The 15588-nt window shown below is 41.9% G+C and overlaps 1 protein-coding gene across 3 annotated transcripts in view; it reads right to left on the reverse strand.

The window, feature by feature from the left end:
* LOC143294670 (protein EFR3 homolog B-like) overlaps positions 1-15588 on the reverse strand; it is a 57203-nt gene that overhangs the window by 41241 nt on the left and 374 nt on the right. For all 3 annotated transcript variants that reach the window (XM_076606057.1, XM_076606056.1, XM_076606055.1), the window contains exons 2-8: positions 14749-14825; positions 14317-14447; positions 13416-13566; positions 12895-13019; positions 10958-11095; positions 9709-9840; positions 9202-9280 (exon numbers count right to left, since the gene is read on the reverse strand). In XM_076606057.1, the coding sequence (XP_076462172.1) occupies positions 9202-9280; positions 9709-9840; positions 10958-11095; positions 12895-13019; positions 13416-13566; positions 14317-14447; positions 14749-14825 (833 nt within the window). The remainder of the gene's footprint in view (positions 1-9201; positions 9281-9708; positions 9841-10957; positions 11096-12894; positions 13020-13415; positions 13567-14316; positions 14448-14748; positions 14826-15588) is intronic.

Consider the following 15588-nt stretch of genomic DNA (forward strand, 5'->3'; position numbering starts at 1 on the left):
ACAACCAAAATAAAACGTGGGAGGAATCATACTGCTTCTGTTTAAGGTGATATAACAACTGGATCACCAGGTAGCCATACTGAGTCTGAACAACAACAACAACCAAAATATAACAAGGAATCATACTGCTTGTGTTAAAGGTGAGACAACAGCTGGATCAGCAGGTAGCCATACTGACTCTGTACAACAACAACCAAAATAAAATGAGGGAGGAATCATACTGCTTCTGTTTAAGGTGATAGAACAACTGGATCACCAGGTAGCCATACTGACTCTGAACAACAACCACCAAAATATAACAAGGAATCATACTGCTTGTGTTAAAGGTGAGAGAACAACTGGATCACCAGGTAGCCATACTGACTCTGAACAACAACAACAACCAAAATATAACAAGGAATCATACTGCTTGTGTTAAAGATGAGACAACAGCTAGATCAGGAGGTAGCCATACTGACTCTGAACAACAACCAAAATATAACGAGGAATCATACTGCTTCTGTTTAAGGTGATAGAACAACTGGATCACCAGGTAGCCATACTGACTCTGAACAACAACCAAAATATAACGAGGAATCATACTGCTTGTGTTAAAGGTGAGACAATAGCTGGATCAGCAGGTAGCCATACTGACTCTGTACAACAACCACCAAAATATAACGAGGGAGGAATCATACTGCTTGTGTTAAAGGTGATAGAACAACTGGATCACCAGGTAGCCATACTGACTCTGAACAACAACAACAACCAAAATATAACAAGGAATCATACTGCTTGTGTTAAAGATGAGACAACAGCTGGACCACCAGGTAGCCATACTGACTCTGAACAACAACAACAACCAAAATATAACAAGGAACCATACTGCTTGTGTTAAAGATGAGACAACAGCTAGATCAGGAGGTAGCCATACTGACTCTGTACAACAACAACCAAAATAAAATGAGGGAGGAATCATACTGCTTCTGTTTAAGATGATAGAACAACTGGATCACCAGGTAGCCATACTGACTCTGAACAACAACAAAAACCAAAATATAACAAGGAATCATACTGCTTGTGTTAAAGATGAGACAACAGCTAGATCAGGAGGTAGCCATACTCACTCTGTACAACAACAACCAAAATAAAATGAGGGAGGAATCATACTGCTTCTGTTTAAGGTGATATAACAACTGGATCACCAGGTAGCCATACTGAGTCTGAACAACAACAACAACCAAAATATAACAAGGAATCATACTGCTTGTGTTAAAGGTGAGACAACAGCTGGATCACCAGGTAGCCATACTGACTCTGGACAACAACAACCAAAATAAAATGAGGGAGGAATCATACTGCTTCTGTTTAAGGTGATAGAACAACTGGATCACCAGGTAGCCATACTGACTCTGAACAACAACCAAAATAAAATGAGGGAGGAATCATACTGCTTCTGTTTAAGGTGATAGAACAACTGGATCACCAGGTAGCCATACTGACTCTGTACAACAACCACCAAAATAAAATGAGGAATCATCATACTGTTTGTGTTAAAGGTGAGACAACAGCTGGACCACCAGGTAACCATACTGACTCTGGACAACAACAACAACAGTAAAGATACATGAAAAACAACAAGAAGAGGAACCATGTCGCTTGTGTTGAAGGTGAGACCATACAAACAGGTATCTGGCTGGCCGCAGGTGATTCTATCCCCATGCTGATTACAACAGTAACTAAATGTACCAGTCTGTGCTAGAAATGCCCTCTTTATTTTCTGTCAGTCTCTTTGCTTCTGGCTTTTTCCCTGTCTGTCTGCTGTCTCTTCCTTTCTTATTTTCTGCCTCGCTGATCCCAGCACTGTAAACGATATGGTATGTCCGTTATGTAGATCTGCAAAAGAAGATGAAGTCCATTTCGTATTATGTTGTCCTGTATTAGATGACTTGAGACAAATATATATTCCGTTGAGATATTATAGCAGACCAAGTAAGTTTCGGTTAGTATTACTTCTGTCTTCTACAAATGATAACATTTTTTCGAATCTTGCCATATTTATCTATAGTCATTAAAACGATGGAGTTTCATGATTGGTTAAAGAGAACAGAGCTTTGAGCATACACGTTGTAAGATTATATTCTTATGCAAATCTATTCTTACAAAATATGTAATCACCCCTTCAAATGGGGCCATGGCCTTATTGAATAAACTTTCGTTTCGTTTCATTTCGTTTCATTTTGTTTGCCTCACCGATCCGCTCACTCATACTTTTTGCAAGGAATCCTTGAATGTTTTATATTTTTTTTTATGTTTCTGAACTTGATGACTGGGCATTCTTACTATTTTCTTTTTTGCACCAGGGATGTGAGAGGTACCAACTGGCAATTCTTATTTTCCATGCCTGTTATTATACAATTTTGTGAATGATGGATATTTATGTTTATGTTCATGTTAGTTGTTGTTGTTTTTTTTAAACCTCTGTTGAAAAATTGATGGAAAGGTCAATGTCAGAGGCATGTCTAACATTTATGTGCATGAATGTGGCTGTACTTGTGCAACATTTCTTTACTTTCTTCTTCTTCTTTCCTTTTTCTTTTTGTCCAGATCCTTTCTACAGATTCGGTATTTATACCACATGACCCTGTGTGGTCGGCTGGGGTTCAAACAACAAACAAAGAACAAAGAAAGGACATTTATACATACGCTGAAGAATAACAAATAAAGAAACATCACATGCTTTTTGAGTAATGGATGCAATCCCCAGGGAACAACACTGTTCCTGGCAAAAATACACAACACAGTGGGGGTTCATGGGGTCACAGACATCAGGCTAGGAAACAAACATAACAATACTTTTTATTTTTCTCCATTCTATCATTTGCTGGGAATACCACAAGACCCCCCTCCCCTCCCCCTTGTCAAGACTGCACAGACTACACCAAGCAAGACAACAATCACAAGTTCATTATTAACACAAACAAACAAAACAAACATCTGGCTTTTCAGTCATGCTGGGAATCCTAAACCTGGCTTGAATACAACACAAAGAATCATCAAAATGCTGCACTCATGGTCCAGAAGAAACGACTGTTAACTATTCACATCCATCTTCAAGGCTTTTGTTCCCAATGAACCATATGCCCGAATATGTACCAACAGACATACACCGAGAAAGAAACATGCGCATCAAAAAGGACAACCACGACCATCACAAAGTCCAGCAAATACTGTGTCGGTAACAACATGTTTTGTAAGCAGGATCATCAGGGGTGAAAAAAGCACCGAAGAAAACAAAACAACTGAATTACAGTGGTTTACGCCAACTGACTATAAATCAACGATGACATATCTATTCATCTATGTATGGAAGAAACAAGACAACTTGTCTATGGACAACATGGGACATAATTCAGGGATTTTCCAGTCCACACAAACCCTGAAAGAGCGAGGAGGCCTCATGATGACCTCAGTTTCAATGCCACCCCACTTCCGTACTTAAGGTGAGCCCTGTCAAGGTCTTTGGTGTTGGCAGATTCAAAGGGGACTGTCACTGGATGACAATGTGGAGGTCTCCACTCTTGGGGTGGGAGGGACACCCTTTCAGTCTCCCTCTATGACTAAGCAATTATTGTAGGGGGCTTTGTAGGTGGTGTCCTAAGTACATTAAATCAGAACAGGCACAACTGAACAATGCCAAAGTGACTCAGCAGCAGTGCAGGGTCTCCTCTGGTGTGTGGCATGCACTGCCCACACAGGGACTGTGACAGATGAACCCGCGGTGTGGCTGTGTATGGGTATGAGCAGAACAGGAGTAATGCCACTGAAATGGTGCAGATGATGGGGCAGCTCCCCCCACCCCCCTCAAAAAAAAAAAAAAAGGAGAGTTACACAAGTACCTTGCCTGTCAGTCACACTGACCAAGCTCTGACTTGACACACTGACCACTAGCCTGCAAGGTTTTAAGCAAACTGGGAGTGGATTTATAACGTAATGTAATGTATTGTAATGTATTGCATTACTTTTTGTCACAACAGACTTCTCTAACCAAAATTAGGGCTCTCCCCGGTGACAGCGCATTGCCTCAGTGTAGTGCCACTCCCTCCCTTTTTTTTTTTTTTTTTGTCTGCAGACTCATTTGTTTTACTAACGAAATGCATTTTTTCAACATAATTTTGCCAGGGAACTTCTTTTCGCTTTCTTTGCTGAAATATGGCAATGACACGAACACAGAACGACAGAAGGCAGTCAGCTGCATGGGTTGCCCAGGCGACCGTAAATTACGACAGTGACGAAGATGACAAATTGAAGTGGTCTGGAATAACATCGTGACAGTGCAGGGTTTTGATTTCTTGGTAGTAAAGGGGTAAGAGGGAGAAGTGCTGATAGCCAGGATCAAGGAGTGCATGGCTATCATCATGTCAAAGAAGTGGAGTAGTGGTCTAGTGTGTGTGTATGTGTGTGTGTGTGTGTGTGTGTGTGTGTGGGTGTGTGTGTGGGTGAGTGGGTGGGTGCGTGCGTGCATTTTCTTTAAGTCAAAGAAGTGGAGTGCTGGTCTAGTGCGTATGTGTGTGTGTGTGTGTGTGTGTGTGTGTGCGTGCGCGTGTGCGTGCGTGCGTGCGTGTGTATGTATGCATTTTCTTCAATTTTTGTTGTTATTCTATCTTTTTGGCTGATGAAGGAAGCCTTGTGACGACGAGCACTTACAAAACGAAAGGAGAGCGGAAAAACAAAGAAACTAGGTGTTCCATGGACTTGCATGCATGTTAGGCGCACACACACAAAAAAAGTTGGGCTAAAAACTGATCCAGTAAACATTCATTCTGTCGCCCATCTCTGCAGTTTCCACAACAGTCACACTCATTCATGTACATCCACATCTAACGGAAACAAAAACAACAACAGGGTAGGATGAAGAAGGTTGGGAGAAAATAACAAATGTCATGAATACGACTCAAACAAGGCCAAGAAAGCGTGTATTGTAACATGCTACCCCCCCAAAATACCCCTTCACTGCCACAATCAATCATCTCATATACTACTGAGGAAGTAAAAAAAAAAAAAAAAAAGATAATATACAACAGAATAAAATAAAACATAACAAAAAAAATATGAAGGCATATGAAGGCATGTTTCTACCCTATTATACCTGTGTGACTTAAAAATTTTTTTTATATTTTTATCTGACACTGTTATGGGTACAAAAAAAACTAACATAATGTGAGTGGTAAACAATTTAATTATTCTTGAAAAAAAGGGAGCAAAAAACATGCTTCATAAAAGACATATCAAAGCCAGATTAGATAAATTAACAAACAAATAATAATGTATGAGTGTCTTATAAAAAAAAAATCAAATCAAATCCATATTAGTGAACATTAGGCCTAATCTATCTTTTTAAACATGGCATAAAAATCAAACAAACTTGAAGAATAAATGCCCAAACTTATCAACAGAAAAAAACAACAAAAGTTTAGTATATCAAAGAGGTGTAAAAGGTAAAATAAATATGTGATTAAATCAACAAGTAAATAATGATACATTAATGTCTTCATTTAACCAAAAATTCTATATTAATGACGTGTTACAAAAATGAACTGTCTTCACAGACACATTATAAAACTGATCAAATTGATAAAGAAGTATGCCAAACTCACCAACAGAAAGTTCAATGTTTGCAGAAACATGACAGAAACATTCTGAATGGTTATCAAATTTAAAAAAAAAAAAGAAAAGAAGAAGAAGAAAAAAAAAGAAGAACACTTTTTCCTAGGATTTGTGTATCAGTTTTCAGATACTGAAATAGCGTTCCTGCTTGAGTGTATGTTTTTCTTGTGCATGTGTGCTTGTGTGACCAAGTATTTGCATGTGTGTGCTGACATCCAAGCGTTGTCTGTGTGTGTGTGTGTGTGTGTGTGTGTGTGTGTGTGTGTGTCTGTGTCTGTATGTTGTCAGTCAATCAACAAGTGGATTTCATTCTGTGTCTGTAATGAATAATCAGTGATGATATTTTCTGTTCATTCATTCATTCAGTGAATGTACCTTTCAAGCACTAAACTTTCCTGGGAAAATACAGATGTCCATTAACCCTTTGAGCCCTGACCACCGCTTTACCGTTGGTAGAGAAAAATGACATAATGCCTAGCCACCGGCTGAGCGGTGTGTAAACACTTGTGTCGTGTTTTGCTATTGATTGACTTATATTGAAGAGCCAATCAGAAAAACCATAATATTCTGACATCAGCGAACATAGTACCAACATGGCCGCGCCTTTTCACCGTGTTTTGTGCATGTGCTTTGGATAAAAAAGATCGATTTCTACCATGAAGCATGCAGAGTCTCAACCTGACATGCCTCCTTTAATCAACTGATTCTGTATGCCCAGATTCATTTTCAACATCACTATCTGTAGCAAAATCATCCGATTCAAATTCCACCTCACTATCAGAGTAATCATTGTCATACTCTACTTCCGATAAATCATCAATCATATCAATTACTTGCTGCGTTGTGTACAGTTGTTTTCTCGCACGTTTTGTCCCTGATTTCTGCCCTGACGGGCCAGGTTGAAACTCTGCACGCTTCAAGTGTTTACGCACCGCTCAACCGGTGGCTGGGCATTATGTCATTTTTCTCTGCCACCGGTAAAGCGGTGGTCAGGGCTCAAAGAGTTAAGAAAAAAAAATTATATATATACAACTCAATGCAAGTTCTGATCGTATATCACAACCATCATCACATGACCACCTGTGAGAATCAAATCAAATGGTCAAAGTATGCAGCAACAAGATTCAAGAACAATACCCAAAATTATCTCTCCAAAGAACAAGGATAAAATATAAGCAAAACTCTTCCAATTCTACTCAACGACTTCATCACAAATTGTGAGGATTCAGATTCAATGGTTAACATGGTATGCAGTAAAAACAACAACAATAACAACAACAACAAATAGCTGTTGAATGAATACCAACCTTATGTGTTTTTCGAATAACTGATGCAGCATTATGCTTCACAAATTATATCAACACTTGAATAAAACTGCGATCCCCGATTGTCCAGATCACTAATGCTGAAATCCACCAGCCGGCTTTCTGGGCACCTTCCCTTGTCAGACATCTGGCTGAGTGTCAGTTAACCTCTTGTCAACATTAACCCTTTGAATGCTAAGCCTTGGTGAGGTGAGGTTCTTGTGGCATGAGTTCAATCTAAAGTGCAGTCACTACATTTCGTGCACTTTCCCCTAATTTTGCTGAACAAAAGTAATGCAGTCCCTTCACTGACATCCTGACCTGTAAGCTCTGTCTTGTCTCAGTGAGGTGACAGCCCTTCACTGACATCCTGACCTGTAAGCTCTGTCTTACTGCAAGCTCTGTGTTATCTCAGTGAGGTGACAGCCCTTCACTGACATCCTGACCTGTAAGCTCTGTCTAGTCTCAGTGAGGTGACAGCCCTTCACTGACATCCTGACCTGTCAGTTCTGTCTTGTCTCAGTGAGGTGACAGCCCTTCACTGACATCCTGACCTGTAAGCTCTGTCTTGTCTCAGTGAGGTGACAGCCCTTCACTGACATCCTGACCTGTGAGCTCTGTCTTACCTCAGTGAAGTGACAGCCCTTCACTGACATCCTGACCTGTGAGCTATGTCTCACCTCAGTGAGGTGACAGCCCTTCACTGACATCCTGACCTGTAAGCTCTTGTCTTACCTAAGTGAGGTGACAGCCCTTCACTGACATCCTGACCTGTAAGCTGTCTTACCTCAGTGAGGTGACAGCCCTTCACTGACATCCTGACCTGTAAGCTCTGTCTTACCTCAGTGAGGTGACAGCCCTTCACTGACATCCTGACCTGTAAGCTCTGTCTAGTCTCAGTGAGGTGACAGCCCTTCACTGACATCCTGACCTGTAAGCTCTGTCTTACCTCAGTGAGGTGACAGCCCTTCACTGACATCCTGACCTGTAAGCTCTGTCTTACCTCAGTGAGGTGACAGCCCTTCACTGACATCCTGACCTGTAAGCTCTGTCTTATCTCAGTGAAGTGACAGCCTTTCACTGACATCCTGACCTGCAAGCTGTCTAATCTCAGTGAGTCAACAGCCCTTCACTGACATCCTGACCTGTGAGCTCTGTCTTACCTCAGTGAGGTGACAGCCTTTCACTGACATCCTGACCTGTAAGCTCTGTCTAGTCTCAGTGAGGTGACAGCCCTTCACTGACATCCTGACCTGTAAGCTCTGTCTTACCTCAGTGAGGTGACAATGTTTCAATGACAAGTATACTGGTAAACAGCAGTGAAGGTTTAAAATGATGACTACACACAGAAATAACAGACACTGGGCACTGCAACAGCATTGCGTGGACAAACAGCGCTTTGCTGCACTTTCTGGGTCACAATCAACATGACTTGATTTGTTCATGCGGACATCAAAGGCTGCAAGAGACATGTTAACACCGAGCTATCTTGACAGTCACTTAACTGAAGTAAGTATGAGAACACCTGGTTCCATCAGAATGGTGTAATACCTTTCCCCTAATCCCCCCAGTCCTGCATCTACCCCTCTCCCCTGGAAAGCTTTCACCATCCATTATCAATACATTGTATTGGTTAAAATCAGAGTACTTTTATTTTGTGGCTCTGCCCTCAATGAAAAACAAACAAAAGAAAGAAAGAAACAAAACAAAACAAAAACAAAAAGTTGACACCCCCCCAACCCCCTCCTCTAAAAACACCATAACCCTTACATCTAAACAGAATCTTTTAATGAGCCTCATTGACAGAAAACGAATGAGTCAATTAAAATAACTACTGTATCATATAAAAATGCATATGTATATATATATTTACTGATTTTTCACACATTCAAAGTAAGTGATCAAAGTAAAAATATGAGTAAAAAGATATGAGGACATATAAACACAAGAACACAAACAAAGCTTGGTAACAGATCAAGAATCTTAGTCAGATGAAACCATCTTCCACTTTTATATCCCGAGACAAAGAACAAAATATATTCAAATAAATGAGCCAGCAACAGGCAGTCAAGATATAGGCAGGAAAAACCAGCACCAGCTCCAACCCCCCAAAAATACCAATGCCAGCTTCACACGATAATGTTTTGAGAGTAGAGACAGACAAATAAGAAAAATAGTCATCTTCTGGCTGCTATGACTATCTTTTTATATCATGATAGCACATGATGCTAAGACAGAACATCCAACCTACCTGAACAGAATACATGACAATCTTGAAGCACCTGACACCGAAATCAGTTGGTACCCACAACTTATGGTTGTCCAGATGCCTGAAAACAGCAACAGCAAAAAATCAATTAGGGGAGTAATATTTTTCAGCATCACAACCATCCTCAATAGCTTTTCATTTTCAGTGTAAAGATTTTGAACAGTGATTTGGGACAGAAAACAAAATCCAGACATCCAGAAGACATAATTACTGAAAGTGTCAACGTAAAAATCTGTGGCAATTTTATTACATTGGACATTCACAAAAGATGCCATTTAAACACACACACACACACACAAACACACACACAAATTGCTACAGACAACTCATTTTCTTTTGCTCTTGCTGTATCTGTCCCAACTTGTCAGCTCCTCATCTAAAGTGACCCAAACAACAACAAAATTAAAACAGCAACAACAACTTCAACACCAAAAGAGCCCACCCTCAAACACATGCACAGAGAGAAAAAGAAAAAGAAAAAAAGCTTACACCAAGACTGGGACAAGGACAGAGCGAATACTGCCAAAGGATGCTCGACAGATGAGGTCGCGAAACACCACCTCTGCTAAATGCCCCGGCTCATCCTCATCTTTGGGGCTCTCCACGTCTGCCACACTGGGCCTGGCAACATGGATACAACTTGTCTCACAGTGACTCTTGTCTCTTGTCACTTTAAACACAGTCTTTCTCTACTGTCTGCAACACTGGGCCTGGCAACATGGATACAACTTGTCTCACAGTGACTCTTGTCTCTTGTCACTTTCAACACAGTCTTTCTCTACTGTCTGCCACACTGGGCCTGGCAACATGGATACAACTTGTCTCACAGTGACTCTTGTCTCTTGTCACTTTCAACACAGTCTTTCTCTACTGTCTGCCACACTGGGCCTGGCAACATGGATACAACTTGTCTCACAGTGACTCTTGTCTCTTGTCGCTTACAACACAGTCTTTCTCTACTGTCTGCCACACTGGGCCTGGCAACATGGATACAACTTGTCTCAAAGTGACTCTTGTCTCTTGTCGCTTTCAACACCGTCTTTCTCTACTGTCTGTCACACTGGGCCTGGCAACATGGATACAACTTGTCTCACAGTGACTCTTGTCTCTTGTCACTTTCAACACAGTCTTTCTCTACTGTCTGCCACACTGGGCCTGGCAACATGGATACAAATTGTCTCACAGTGACTCTTGTCTCTTGTCGCTTTCAACACAGTCTTTCTCTACTGTCTGTCACACTGGGCCTGGCAACATGGATACAACTTGTCTCACAGTGACTCTCGTCTCTTGACGCTTACAACACGGTCCTTCTTTACTGTCTGCTTCACTGGGCCTGGCAACATGGATATCAAATGGTATCACAGTGACTCTCGCCTCCTACAACACAGTCTTTCTTTACTTCTCCCTCACTCTCTCTCTCTCTCATCCCCCACTTTCCTTCTCTCACTCTTTCTCCCCCACCATGTCTAGCTTTTTTCCATTCGCTACCTTTCCTACCCCGACTCTCTCTCTCTCTCACCTTTTTCTACACATCCTTCATCTCTCTCACTGTGTTCAGTCTCTCAACTCTTGAACAAAATGACACACACACAAACACTTGCACACACACACACACACAAACATTTGCACACACACACACACACACACACAAACATTTGCACACACACACACACACACACACACACGCATGCACACACACACACATACACACTAACGCACACACACACACACAGACTACCTGGAATCCTGCATGTTGTACAGCAAGGAGGGGACAATCTTGTCCATGTGCACGGCCTCCCAGATGTTGACCTGCAGATCGTCTGAAATGGTTTTCCTCACCACACCCTGGATCCCCCGCAACCCCGCACTGCGTATCCTGCACAGCCAGCACACAGCCACGCTCACACTGACACCTTCTTCCTCTTCTTCGGCAATAGCCGAGTGGTTAAAGTGTTGGACTTTCAATCTGAGGGTCCTGGGTTTGAATCTCGGTAACCGTGTCTTGTGGGGTAAAGGGTGGAGATTTTTTCCAATCTCCCAGGTCAACATATGTGCAGACCTGCTAGTGCCTGAACCCTCTTCGTGTGTATACCCATGCAGAAGATCAAATATGTACGTTAAAGATCCTGTAATCCATGTCAGCGTTCAGTGGGTTATGGAAACAAGAACACACCCAGCATGCATACCCCTGAAAACAGAGTATGGCTGCCTACATAGCGGGGTAAATAATCAAAACAGTAATACACATAAAATGTTACATGTCTGAGTATGTATGTGTGCGTGCCTGTAACATGACTGAATGACACAAGAAACGAATGATGAGCGCACATGTCTTGTGAAAGTCAAATCTGGCCAAGCCCGTCCCTCCCCAGATCCTTTTTTTCTCTCCCTCAACTCAGTGAAGAGTCATTTGGCGCGACCCATCAAAGAACTGTTTACAATTCTTTTTCTCCACCAGAGAGGAGCGGGGACACTTTTTTCTGATCTCCAAGGTCAACAAATGTGCAGATCTGCTATGGCCTAAACCCCCTTTGTGTGTATATGCATGCAGAGGATCAAATGTGCATGTTAACTTTAAGATCCTGTAAATCCATGTCAGTGTTCAGTGGATTTATGGAAACAGGAACAAACCCAGCATGCACACCCCCGAAAACAGAGTATAGCTGCCTAAATGGCAGGGAAGGAAACAAGAACAAACCCAGCATGCACACCCCCGAAAACAAGAGTATGGCTGCCTAAATGGCAGAGTAAATACAGGATATAAGCTGGCCCAAGATAACATAATTCACAGGTTGCACTTCACTTTATCAAATCACTGTGTGCAAAACAGAAAGACAGGAAAAACAGACAGACGGACAGAGAGAACGAGGGACAAAGGTGGGTGTATCAGGAAAAGAGAGTGCAGAGAGCAAAGGTTGATAATCCCAAGCCCCAAACATGAAGCTGCATGACAATCCATACCAGCCGACAGATCAATAAATTATTCAATATGTGGACGACATAATCTCCATTGGGAGGAAGGCTGCCAGATATGCAGGGAGGGTGTGAGGTGTGGGGTGTGGGGTGTGGGTGTGGGTGTGGGTGGGGGTGTGGGTTGGGGGGTGTGGGTTGGGGGGTGTGGGTGTGGGCTGGGGGGTAAGGGGAGGAGGTGGAAAGAGTGAAGGCAAACTTTACAGCTGTTTCTTGCTGGTCTGACATCCCTGTGTGCACCTGAAATTGTTTGAAATGCACTGGTAGAGGGATGAGTCATAAAGGAATGCATGTGGTGTGTTTGGTTTTGTGTTGTTGTTGTTGTTGTTGGTGGTGGTGGTGGTGGTGTGTATGTGTGTGTGTGTGATGTGAGTGCATATGTGTGCTCTTGCAGGTGTGTTTGTGTAGGCATGTGTGGACAACTGTATACATGGATCTGTGCATGAGTGCATGAGAAAATGTTTGTGCACATGTATGCGGTATCTGCATGTGTGCATGCGTACGTGTGTGTGTGTGTATGTGTGTGTGTGCACATGCGTGTGAATGTGTAAGCACATGCACATGTGAACAGACATGTATGTATACACATCAGTGAGTCTGTTCCTCTGTATGTAGTGCACACTTAAAAAAATCAGCTGTTCATAAATTTACGGTTTGTATATGTAAATGTAAAGATATATGAGCACAAAAACTCATCAGACTTACTTGAACATTGTCTCCTTGTCAAACTGCTCACCGGAATGGCACATAGAACTGAACTTGGACACGAAAAAGTCATAGCGACGGTGGTATGATGGGGCGTCCTCTTCTATGTTGGAAAATTTAACAAACTGAAACAAAAAACACACTGCTCATCCTTCTTCTTGATGATTTAAACAAAACAATGAGGCATAAGGAATGTCAGACTACATAATCCAACCAACTCAGATCATTACAGCAAGGAGTTAACTTGCCTGCACCCCCCCCCCACACACACACACACAGAGTTTCAAGGAGGTGTCAAAATGTGTGAACAAATCCATGTACTTTACAAATATGTTGCATATAAAAGAAAATGAAAAGAAAAAGAAAAAAAAATGGAGCAGATGCCTGACCTTCACCTAAACCAAATGTGCTGGTCAGGAGAAACACACACACACAAGGACACATACGTACATACACACGTCCACACACACCCCACACACACACATACACACACTAGCCTCTTCAGCACAAGACTGACTCACAGAAGTGGTGGCAGTGATCTGCAGATCTGGGTCCGTGCACTCCAACAGCTTCTGCACCATCTTGAGGTAACTCTCCACGAACAGGTTGAGGGAGTGGGCGTGGCACGACACCAACAGCTGATCCAGAGCCTCCATGGCAATGAACACATACCTGCGCGCACACCCACACCCCAAACCCCTACAGTTTGCACACCCATGCCCAAAACCCCTACAGTTTATCATAAATACACGGAAAAGACAGAAAGACCGCTGATAAAAAACCCAAAACACCCCCAGAGAATCAGGACATTGGTTTATACACAATCAGGCCTTCAACTCTAAGTGAAGGAGTTCACATGAACATAATACAAGGTGCACAAGCATAAACATAATGAATGAGAAAGTGACAGAGGAGGGGGAATAAAAGAAACTTCACATTAACAGAGACAGTGTGAGAAACAGAAGAGAGAGAGAGGAGAGGAGGGGAGTGAAAGAAACTCCACATCAACAGAGACAGAAAGACAGCTGGGAGAAAGACAGGATAGACAGAGAGTGAGAGAGAGAAAGAGAGGAAGGGAAAGGTAAACAAAAGAAATTTCACAATGACAGAGGCAGAAAGACAGCAGGGAGAAAGATAGAAGAGAGAGACAGAGACAGAGACAGAGTGAAAGAGAGAGAAAACATGAAAGAGAGAAAGAGAGAGAGAGAGAGAGAGGAAATGACTGCTATCATTATCAATATCTGTTACACATGTTTAAAAAAAACCCACATGAATTCAAAACTAAGTAAATTTTCGTGACTGTATATTGGGGAGGACTTGGGATGTGCGGTGGGTTGTGGGGTGATGACGATGGGGCGGGTGGGGGTAATGCCACTGAAATGTCACGGATCATAAGGCAGTATAATAACAGATTCTACTGACTCGTGTCTGTGTCTGTTGATGTCAGCGGTCAGCTTCTGTTCAAAGTACTGTCCGATTCTGTCCAGTTTCTCTGGCCTCGAGGACAGTGCATAGAACGTCAGCTTCTCCATGTTGCTCTTCACCAGACCATCCTGCACACAGCGTCACAAAGGAACAGTGCTCTGAGGGGAAAACATTCATAAACATCACACATGCTCTTCCACATATATAATAACTAATGAAATATACACACATTCTCACAAATTAAAATGAACACAACATGAATAACATTGAAAATATGCAGTCAAAGATATGTATACCTCAGCTTTTGGCAGTCACACACACACACACACACATGTATACACACACATGCATGCTCTCATACTCATTTTTTCTTATATTCCACCATAAATTCTATGGCAGTATCATCCATGCCAAGAGTTGTGTACTGACCTGAGGGTTGGCTGGGAAAATGTCATCCACCAAGCGCTTGTAGCGAGGCCTGAGGGCCGCCACACAGCCACAGCAGCCTGTGGAGGCACAGCAAAATGTTACAGGTCACATTATCAATGGACAAAAATCAATCCAGCGACATCATTGTTTTTCAGCCTGTTTTTGTACAGTTTTCAGTGTAATGTTCACAATGTGCATGCCAAAAGTTCAAAATGAGTGAATGAAATTGAAAAATATGATTTGAAAAAATGACAAGTGTCCTTCATGATAATGGCAGTAAGTATAAATAATGAAAAGATGCACCATGCTATCACTTGGTTTTGCATCAAAATAATTTTGTTCTGGATATTAGAATGTTTTCTTGTGGTTAGCATTAACATAGGAGTACAACTTTTTACGGCAGCATCTAAAATATAACAAGCTCTTTTTAAACAGAAACTGAGAAAGGGGACCTGATTGAGCGGTAGGTAAAAGTCACTGACACATGTGTGCATACATGAATGCACATACAATAATCACCCAGGATGATGCAGAACAAGACCATATACAACCAAGACCTGTGTTCTCCTGGTATTTTTTTAAATATTTTTTTAGCATCCTTGATATAATTTATGTGCAACCATGCCTTAATCTTTGACGTCGTTTAGTTATGGATGGGTGAATTGGAAGAGGACGTATGTCTTTCCCTGATTATCATCGGTGTCATTATACAATGACTGTCACTGCCAGTTCTGTACAGTCACTGTCACTGTTGTCACTGAGCATGTAGTCACCGTACAACAAGATACAGTTCCAGTCAAGGTATCTTCGCAACAGGAAAACGACCTTGCAAGAATGCAT

Source organism: Babylonia areolata, chromosome 20 (genome assembly GCF_041734735.1).
Source record: "Babylonia areolata isolate BAREFJ2019XMU chromosome 20, ASM4173473v1, whole genome shotgun sequence".
NCBI lineage: Eukaryota > Metazoa > Mollusca > Gastropoda > Neogastropoda > Buccinidae > Babylonia > Babylonia areolata.